At 47.0% G+C, this 10667-nt stretch overlaps 3 protein-coding genes across 3 annotated transcripts; all 3 read right to left on the bottom strand.

The window, feature by feature from the left end:
• Positions 1-11: 11 nt before the first annotated feature.
• On the bottom strand, positions 12-557 carry EYB26_008063 (uncharacterized protein; the record flags this gene model as incomplete). Its single annotated transcript, XM_054267322.1, has 1 exon — positions 12-557. The coding sequence occupies one exon, from the start codon at positions 555-557 to the stop codon at positions 12-14; it is 546 nt and encodes a 181-aa protein (XP_054123297.1).
• Positions 558-3666: 3109 nt separating this feature from the next.
• EYB26_008062 (uncharacterized protein) lies at positions 3667-8051 on the bottom strand (the record flags this gene model as incomplete). The annotated part of the gene is made up of 3 exons (XM_054267321.1): positions 3667-5013; positions 5070-7646; positions 7710-8051. 3 exons carry the CDS (start codon positions 8049-8051, stop codon positions 3667-3669), a joined length of 4266 nt encoding a protein of 1421 aa, XP_054123296.1.
• An 886-nt stretch (positions 8052-8937) lies between these two features.
• Positions 8938-9378, bottom strand: EYB26_008061 (uncharacterized protein; the record flags this gene model as incomplete). The annotated part of the gene is made up of 1 exon (XM_054267320.1): positions 8938-9378. One exon carries the CDS (start codon positions 9376-9378, stop codon positions 8938-8940), a length of 441 nt encoding a protein of 146 aa, XP_054123295.1.
• Between the last annotated feature and the right edge of the window lie 1289 nt (positions 9379-10667).

Genomic DNA, 10667 nt, shown 5'->3' with positions numbered 1-10667 from the left:
GCAGGGACTGACTACCTTCCAAACGGGCCCCGAACATTGGCCGACTTCCAGACTCCTCCTCCCACGGCAACTGTGATCCCCATCGCAATGCCGATCATGGCACCAACAATAAACAATGCCAGTACAAGCTTGACGTACAATCGCTGCCTCTTGGTCAGTGATGACATGCAGTCGCATTTCCTCTTCTTCTGCATCCACAACTTCGAAGGTCGACACCTCCCGTGCACTTCTAACGATTGCTTCTGCGGTGTAGATGGCGTGCCACTCTCCAAGTCGTTCGAGCCATATCGTTGCGCCGTTATTGTGCTTTCATTTTTGAGATACTCGAGTGAATTGTTGTTGGTATCGTGTGAATAAAAGGGCGAGCACGGCTTAGCGCCCACGTGAGGGTCGAATTCTGCTGTAGTTCCTGGGAGGGATGTGATCGTTGGCGAGGTTGTCAATGCATTTTGTGACCCGGCGGCCAAGTGGCGGTTCTGTGTTGTTGCTTCGCTGGCATCGTTGATAATCCTAGCGCCCACGACGGGCCCTGCTGGTAATTCGGTCGCTCGAGACATGTTGTTGTATAAATGGATGTAAGGTGAGAGAGTGAGCCGTGATGTGACGACGAGAGAAAAAGGGGCACGTGCGACCGATTCGAGTCGAGTTTCGTCTTATTCAATTCTTTCGAAGGGGTTCACGTGTTCAAATTATTCCAAGAGGTTGATGTTCGATCAAACGAAAAGCAGACTGGGGAGAGAGTTGTTGATAACACTCGACTGTTGATAACAGTGGACTGTGCAAACGGCCTGCTTTGCCCCGTAAGTGGATTATTATCCTGAGATGACGGCTAGATTTGGCAGACACCTGTTCCAAGTTTTTGTTCAACCAGTCATGCGGAGGGGGGGAAATAGCCGAAAGTTTGTTATTGGGGTTAGACTTTTAGGGAATAGGAGCGAAAGGTTCTTTGTGTCTCGGGCATTCCTCGTTGGGATGGCAGTGTAGCTAAACCGGTGTGCTGAGCAACCCGAGATGTCGCATTCCAGGGGCGGCGGTTATGGAAGGTAAGTGGAGTGAAAGGACAAGTGAAGTGAAAGGAGAAGGAGTCCAGGTATATCAGACAACTTATGACTGTCCTACAAGCCACGAATGACAAATTTTGGAATTAACCCGAAAACATGGCAAATCGCACGCAGACGGCCAGACGCGAACAACTAGATGTACAGAGTATATAAAAATAAAGAGCAGAGAAAGAAAGTGTGTCGATGCTGCATGCAGTCTGTATGTCTGTTGCCGCTTTGGTACAGCCAAAGACGTTGTCTGCAAGCCCACTCTGCGCAACGTGTGTTCCCGTCGTATCCCTTCAAAGGTCCAAACAAATGTCGAATCCTGACTTGAAATCTTGGATGTTTCTTTTTTCTTTGTATCTTGGATGCTCGAGATCCTATCGGACACATGGGTTGGGCGTTGCATTGAAACGGTTCCCATTTAGGCTGTACACCAAACCAAACCTCTTTCTCTGGAGTCGCAATCCTTGGTTTATACTTTTGTTCCCCATAAAAACTAAACCTACCGAATTTTGGAGTCTACGAGTGAGGAATAGTTAGTATTTACTCCGTAGGTGCATAATTTCTGCAATCATGGTCCATCACGGATAGAAATCGACGCCTCAAGCGATTTGTCTGGTTATCCTCCTCGCAATTGACAACTCGTTTATTGTTTTTGCTCGCCTGACTTGTTTTGAGTCTACTCCGTAATAGATACTAGTCTGCGCGCTTGATCAACAGGCGATCCGAGTCCCCTGAAACCCTAAATCGACCATGGAAGCAAGGGGCTGATGCTTTCCTCGGATAGGGGCATGCAAACTGTACAACCATTTGCCACCTCCATCCTCTTTCCTTGGTAACTCTAGATCGTATCTGGATTGATCATTGAACCTGAACCCAAATTTCAAGTGTAGTCTGGTAGACTGGTGAACCTCGACTGTCGACCTTGGAACAGTGTACTACGGTACCTCGACTATACGAGTACGTATACGTACTCCAAACCTGTGGCGTGAAGATATCCACTTGGGGAGAGGGTCGGTGCTGAACCCAGGTGCTACATTCCAGTCTGCATTCCAGTGCCAAATCCTCAATTAGCGTGACCTGGGAGTGCCGTTTTGATATTCTGGATGATAGAGCATATTCTTGGATGCTGAGAGGCGTTCTATCGAGATCGAGTTGCGGCGTGTTCAGTGAAGCTGTGAGTTAAGAAGCGGTCGGAGCGGTAAGACGGGGAAGAGGAGAAAGGCGAATCTTCTGAACCTAATCAGGGAAGACCAAGCCTAGCTAGGTATAGGCTCTCAGGCAGCAAATTAATCTTGGTGGAGATGTGGAAATAAGATTGATCCAATTAGGGAGCTGTAAGCTAACTAGCCCTTGTCCGTTTGATGACTAACTACATCACGTGGTGTGATGCCCACCGAAGGCAACTCCACAGTCAACTTTTACCAGACTCATTAAGCGTGTCATACTGGGCCCAGCATTTCCTCATCGATGACTGCTCAAGAAATATGGGCGAAGAGGGGCATCCAATATTACTCGCGACGCATAACCAATAAATCACAGGGTGTGCTTGGCTGGTAATCGCCAGACCACTAACCGTTTTCTCAACTAGGATCTACCTACCTACTTCATATCACGTCTGCCAGATCGCGATAATGAATTGAAATATTTGCGCCTTTTATCGAATAGGATGATAATCCTTCTCTGTTATATTGATCACAATGCGACACCCTCGTCGTCGATACCAATGTGACGAGCAGCTTCTCAAGTCTGCCTCTGGAGCCCGTCATCTACAACATCGAATCCGCTGAAGACGATATGGCCCCGAGAGCGTTGTGTACGGGTAGAACACCGAGAAGAAATATAGCCTGTATGATGATGATGAGATCAAGAATTCCAGCATTGCAGTCGACATGCTCGAAAAGTTTATGACATCTCGGAATTTCTGACAGCATCAAACTCGAAACCAAATGTGCTAGCCGCATTACTTGTATACTACTAACCTAACAGAACTATGTGAACCAAACTAACCTGGCGTTGCTGACTACAACCGGACACTCGTGTCTGTTAGAAAGCAACCCTAGAAGACCTACGAAGATCTTTAGAGGTTGACTCCATATCCCAGGTCTTTGATTGGGACGGCGCCACTACGGTTCGTTCAAGGAGTGCATACATATGAAATTCCTGGAAGTTGACGAACATTTTCTGGGTCTTCCGCACGCCGGGTTCCCGGATTCACTGGAGTATCTCGTCATCCACAACTGCCAGTCATCTATCTTTGGTCTTGACAGGAATAGAATTCACATCCCTCAAAATAATATCTGTTTATGCCCAAATCCTCTTTCCAGGAAGCATACTGGGTTTACCGCTCAAGGGGACAACTGATGCATTGTTTAACAAAGCCCAGCAGGATCTTGTGTCCTTGGTTTTGGACATAGAGGTTACGCCTCATTTCGACAGTGCGTCTGAGGATGGCTTTATCAGGGACTGCGGGCCTTTTTGTATACCGAAAAGCCAAAGATAGTTTCTGATATAGTCTTGAGATAGTCTTAGACAAGAACCTTTTTATTTACAATATCCCTCCCTACTTCTATACGTATGCAGCGGGACTATATGAACCGAGAATCACCAAGAGAGATGCTTATGCATCATCACTCGCAAAAAAATCCTTCCTCACAATCCCACTCCGATCACACATACTCCTGAAAATCCCATCCTGCCTCTCCCACAACGTCAACGGCGCATCCAATTCCGCAATCCGTCCCTGATCCATAACACAGATCCGGTCATAGGTGATAATGGTGCGCAGCCGATGCGCAATACATAATAATGTCTTGCCCTTAAAGCCTGTCGCCATGGTCCGTTGGATTTTGCGATCAGTCTCAAAATCGACGGAGGAGGTAGCTTCGTCGCAGATGATGATGCGTGAGTTGCGCACGAGAGCACGCGCGAGGGCCATGAGTTGCCGTTGACCCAAAGAAAAGTTGAGGCCTTCTTCGTCGACGGTGCTGTCGAGTTGGATGCGGTTTGAGTGTTGGGTTTGTTTTTGTTGTTGTGTCTTTTCTTCATCGGATTCTTCGAGTTCGGACCCCTCGGGTTGTTCGCCGATTAGATGGGATTTTCGCAATGCGTCCCATAACTCCAGATCGTCGTGTTCGTTGAATGGGTCGAGGTTTGATCGAATTGTTCCTCGGAACAGAGTCGGGTCTTGGGGAATGATAGCTAGCCGTGAACGTAAATCTTGTAGACCAACTTTACCAATGTCTTTCCCATCAATTGTGATGCTGCCTCCGGATAGCTCAGTGATTCGGAATAGTGCGGACATGATACTGGACTTTCCGGCTCCTGTACGTCCGACGATACCGATTCTCTCGCCGCCGCGAATGTCCATGTTCAAGCCCCGAAGAACCAAAGGGAGACCGGCACGGTAGCGCATTTGTACATCTGAAAATGTGATTCTTCCCTCTGCAGGCCACTCGGGTTCAACATCACCAAGGTGGACGGGAGCCTCTTCTTCAAGCTGTGTGCCGTAATAATGTAATCGTTCCGTGTTGTTCATGCCGTTTTCGACTTCAGCTAGTTGACGAATAGTAAATTGCAACATTTGCACAATCGCAAGGATATAAGACAGCACAAGCCCCGAAATACTGGGGGAGACATTGAATCGAGATGTAACCACTAAAATGCCGGTGACAAAGACCATGACATAGCCGACAGCATCAAGTCGGACACTGAGCCATCGTTGATTGGAGAATGTGAGAAAGTAGGCACTGTCCATTTCATCGATTGCATCACTGATACTGCGACTGAATTGGTCCTGTAAGCCATAAGCGCGAATACTGGCGACTCCGGAAATCGACTCGCTGAAGCGAGAAAAGACATGAGATCGCAAGACTGATTCGAATCGTTTCATGTCTCGTGCTGATGCACGGTAGTAGTTTGCTGCCACAAGGAACAATATCATCAGAGGTCCAAATGCAATGGCAAACTGTATAATGGTGGTTAGCATATCGTCTTGAATATTCACAATTTTTAGAAACTCACGTAGTGGAAATAAACAATAATCAAAATGATAATTGCTACTATCGTAGTAATATTCAGTCCATAAATGCGCATCGCATCACCAAGCTCATTATCCATGACATGAACATCTTTTGAAAATCGATTCGTAATTCGACCCAGGGGCGTCGTGTCAAAGAAGGACATTGGTGCTCTTAGTACCCTTGTCATGGCCTTTTGTAGCATGTTCTTACTGGCGTTCGTTCCTGCAACGCTGAGCACTGTTGAGTATATGAACATGATAACGGCTTGCAGTACAGCCAGCGAGGCATAGCCCGCTATGTATTGACCAGTGGTCAAGTTGTATTGACCGGATGTCCAGTATGCCAACCAGAAACTTGTCATAATGTTAGAAGCGTTGGTAAGAACGATACTCACTACGACAAAAATCGGATAGAGAACGTTTCCGGAAGCTAGCATATATGCTTTCCACACATCCCATCCAACGGCAGCAGTGGCTCGGTCTTCTTGCTGCATCAAAGCTGCTTGTTTTCCACGTTTGGTTTTCTTGGCTGGCACCACTTCTTCCTTGTCGATCTTGTCTGCCTCATCATCGTCTTCTTCTTCCCCCTTCTCTTTATCGTTTTCTTGATCTTGTGTAGTAGTGGAAATTAGTCGCTGGAAGAGAACATTATCACGCGTCAAGTTTTCAAAAGTGTCAACGGCATTGATGCGGCCATCATCCATAACCACGATTCGGTCGCAGCGACTTAGAACATGAAGCTGATGAGTTGCAAGGATACGGCATTTATCTTTGAGCAAGCCACATATTGCCTGATCCATAATATGGCGGCCGACGTGTGCGTCTACTGCAGATAGGGGGTCGTCCATCAGGATGATATCTGAATTAAAGTAGATGGCGCGGGCAATGTTGAGACGCTGCTTCTGACCGCCAGAAACGGTGATGCCACGTTCTCCTATCTCCGTACTGTCTCCATTTGGGAAAACATCAAAATCGGGACGCAATGCGCATGCATCAACGACTGTGTTGTACCACGATTCATCATATTTCTTGGCGAAACTGATATTTTCTCGAACAGTAGCATTCTGAATCCAGGCATACTGCGGACAGTATGCTCTGGATGCACCGAGCTTAATTGATCCTTCAGTCAGTCGCATGTCACCCGCTAATGCGGCAAGCAAAGATGTCTTTCCAGAACCAACGGTTCCAATGACGGCAATGAGCTCGTTCCGCTTGACGGAAAGGCTAATATCTGATATCTTGAAGGGAATGACATCTTCAGGAGCTTCCGGTTCAACGACGGCTTCCTTCTTCCCGCTGTCCTTCTTGGGCTTTCCTCCTTTCTGGTCTAGTTCATCAGGTGCAGTACGCTCCCAGGTAAAGGAAGCACCCTCTATCTTGATAGCGTCGTCCATATTGTCATCCCACTTAATATCCTCCATGACTTCCTCCTCGAGCAGAAATTCTTCAATACGCTTTAGACCAGTCCATGCATCTGTAACTTGGCCCAAGACCTGGGGAAACAGCATCAAAGGCACACGGAGAGAATTGAAAAGGGCCAACGATGAGAAAATAGGCGCGGGGGTAAGCACGTGCTGCGATAAGGAATACGTGATGAAGGAAAGCATTGATGCAAAGGTCGGCATCGCCAGAGAGACACACAGAATGGCATTCCGGATAGCTAGGAGAACTTGTATCGCACGGATTTCTTGCTTGCGAATACCTTTTAATCTCGCCATGAAACTACTTTCCCATCCGAAAAACTTGACGAAACGGACAGATTGCAGGATCTCCTGAGTTAAAGAAACTCGTTGATCAGTGAGGTTGTTGATGTAGTCTCTTCTTTTCAATAGACTTTTAATGACCAGAGTTAGAGAGGGAATGCCAAGAAGTAACAAGGCAAATCCAGAGAGCGCACTATAGCCAATGTTGACGCAGAGAAGGATGACGGCGAGGATGAGAATCAGTGGTGATGACCACATAAGATGGAACATGCCCATTGCGGTGTTGATACGGTCTGCGTCAACGCTCATCAGAGTGATAATACGCCCATTGCTCCAACCTTGTCCGCTTATGCTGCCCTCAAGGATCTTATGGCCATCCGCATCGGCAGCTCCGGCCAGACTACCACCGGCTCTGGCTCGATTCGAGATCTTCATTGTCTTATCAAAAATAACATTGATTAGCACAGCCCTCAGTTGTGCACCAACTAGAAAACCTCGGTAGATGAACTGATTGGTGCATAGACTTTGACATATTTGCATAACAGTTATGCCAACAGCAAATCCAATTCCGTGTGCGATCTTAGGTTCCGGTTGATTGTTTGCTTTGGCTGTGTAGGCCTCTGTCGCATAAGCAATTAAGTAGCGGGTCATATAAGGAGAGAAGACCGTAAAGAGAGAATTGAAAAAGTTGCACACTCCGCCAAGCCAGAATTCAAATAAAAATGTGTCGTATATGGCGAACAACAGCGGGTACTTTCCTCCCTGTTTGTGACGCCGTTCGAATGACTCGATGAGTTTGGTTTTGAGGAGATAGACGGATCGGTCAGGATTCACTTTCCAGATGTCCTGAAGTTGCAGAGGCCGTAGGTAACCAGTCTGTATGAATTGTCCTCAGTTGAAGCACTTAAGAGGACGGCGTTTAAGAGACCAGACACTTACGCTCATTAACGGAGACATCCATTGGAACAGAATAACACTGAGGATATTGGCACCATATTCATGAGATACCGATCGTTCCTCTGGTACGGGAGGAATCTTACGTAGCCGAAGCGGGTTCAACTTTCGATACCATTTGCGCTTCTGGGCAGTAGCTTCCTTTCCCGGGGCATCTTGCTCGATACTGCCGTCAGACGCTATACTTGATGTGCGACTGGAAGTTGCCTCGAGCTTATGGAGTGCCAATTTTTCGTTATCGGCCGTTGTTGCTGCCACGGCTTCTTGCTCCTGTTGTTCCCGATGTTGTTCGGCGGCCATCAGCCCCGTTGGTTGAGGAACAGACATTCTGTCACTATGCAAGGAACGTATCAATAGCTCCAAGAATTAATTTGAGAGTCAGTCGGTCATGTAGAGCATTCGCGCATAAGTTGCTCTAAGAATTAGAGGAGGGTCAACACAGCAGGCTGATTAGACTCATGTCGGGTACCTGATAACATGGGGTGAGGGTGAACAGAGGGAGAGAAAGGGAAATACAAAACCAGATGAAAAGGGAGAAGAAAAACAAAACTCGGTTCAAGCGGCACGGAATTCATCATGGTTAATGTAGTCCGTCAGAGATAACAGCTTGCTCGCGTTGGCCGTGGTGGTTGATTTCACTACGAGCAGCCAAGTGGGACCTCAACTTTTTTCATGGGAGAAGGGCTAGCCCCGGTTGCGGATTCACTTCAGATCTATATCTCCCACCTAGCAGTTAGTTTCTACGTTTCCTCCGTACAGCACCATATCATTTGGCCGTTGGTCTTGTTTGGATGCTGACAGCAATTGACCGATCCTGGAATGCTTGCTGCTTCACAACCTGTTTCCCTCTTCTCTTCCTGGGAATTGATAGATAGCTTGAAGCAATCCGAACTCTTAAATCCGAACTCCGAAGCATCGGTGAGATTTAGCTTCCCTATCTGGCTTAGCACAACGTTGGCAATATAAAATCCGAGTGCGTGTCGATAAGGTGGCCTCTTGCCGCTTTGCTTCCTGCGTTTAGGGTTTGTAGTCTGGTTCCTAAGAGAGGTCTTCACGATTTTTCTACTCAATTTCCATGGCCAAATCGACGGGACGAGGCAGAAACTGAATCGCGAATAAGCCATACGTTACAGGTGTATTAAGCTAAATCTGGAGATAACTCGCAAAATATCAATGAACCAACTTTGCATCTGCAGCAAATTCAATCTCCGACTCAGCCTCCTTCAACCTCCCCATCAGCCCGTAAACATCCCCCCCATAGATCGTTAATCTTATCATCCTCGAACGTAAAAATAGCAACTCCATCCCACCACACCCATCTCCCTGTCGATGGCTGTCCAAACAAACTCCCATTTCTATGTATACCATGAAATCGAAGCTTGGCCGTTACTTTGTCCCCTTCTTCAACTAAGTCGAGGATGCCGGTGAGCCAGTGTACATAGGCGGCGAATTCGGCGTGGCCCGTCAAGGCGGGACCGAGGGAGCCGCGGAATTGGAAGTTGGAATGGATTAAGGCTGGGATGAGGGATGTGTCTTGTTTGTCCCATAGGTCTTTGTAGAAGCGGCGGATGAGGTTTTTCTGTGGGCTTAGATTTTGTGGGTTGAGGTTGATTTCGGTGATGGGGACGAACTCGTTGACGGTAGAGGGATTCATATTGAAATACGCAAAATCTAGTTGGAAGGATGTACCTCGTCGTGCAGAGATTGGACAATACTTTGAAGATATCTTCAGAGAATTAAGGAAGTGACCCCGCGCGATGCAAACAAGGTCACTAGCAGGATCACAAATCCCCAAGATCTGTTCCAATATCACAACCTCTTAAATAACTAGATAGTAGCAAGAAATATAATGATTAATTTAAGCTCGTCAAGAATCTTTTACCCTCCTAATTTATCATCAAGAGAGGACCAAAATAAGCTTATCGATTAGGGCTGCCTTATCACCACTTGATCAATCCAATTCACCTTCCCAAACAGGAAAAGCCTTACCTAAAGCAGCAACATAGGTACACAACCACCCAAAGCCCACGAACTCCGAAACCAAAATGTCACGCACACCCCACTTACTCCGTGAAGAGATAAGCTTCTTAACTCCGCACCCGAGGCTGGGTTGCTTCTCCACCGTCCACTTTCCAGGCCTCCTTTCCACCTGGATGTTTCGTGGGGCATCCTGCGCTCTATCAGTGACAGACAGGTCACGACTAGACAGGTGCATAACTCGAAACAGGGCTGTAGCTCGAGATTACAAAGCATATGAACTTCCACCGCGGGGAAATTTCCCCATCATTTTACCTTTGTTGTAAGTTCAAAGCGTCGGGGTTTGAACCTTAAGCTTTGTCGAGCGTGCCGGTTAACCGTTCGGGGCATTTTAATCTGGGGAAGGGTACAAAACTACGAATACAATGCGTTGAACAAAAACTCTAGACCAGGTTCTATCTTTCTCTCTGTTGGTTGAAGTTGTAAGTACTCTGTTGGACGGACTGTGGAATATCGGATGTTGGATACCTCACGGTTTCGTGTGAGTTGTTGAGCGGTCTGCAGTTTGACGAATATTTGATATGTGGCATTTGGTCGCTGACATGGATCAAGTATTATGTTGGGCTATCATGCGCCTTGGTGTACTATTTGCAGGGTTGTGCTGGAAGATCTAGATCTGTCCATTGTCTTGGTGGAGGTAAGTGCCTGGTCCACTGGATGTCACTGGGAATATGGCTCCTACATCCTCATTTGCATATGTAGCAAAAACAGCTTTTATAAGGTATGAAGTTTTAATAGTACTCAGTATAAATAATAAATTTCGTTGGCAACTTTTGCTAAGACATGCAATGTCGCTTAGCAAGCAATTACTATGCGCTATTTAATCGATACCGACAGCTCCTGATCCACCAACTCTCAAGGCGAGGCATTTCTTTGCTCCCCTTGAACCCCTCGCACACAGCCACC

The sequence above is a fragment of the Talaromyces marneffei genome, chromosome 6, assembly GCF_009556855.1.
Source record: "Talaromyces marneffei chromosome 6, complete sequence".
NCBI classification, from domain to species: Eukaryota; Fungi; Ascomycota; class Eurotiomycetes; order Eurotiales; family Trichocomaceae; genus Talaromyces; species Talaromyces marneffei.
The sequence above is the reverse complement of the archived record's forward strand: the minus strand, read 5'-3'. Positions and strand labels throughout refer to the sequence as shown.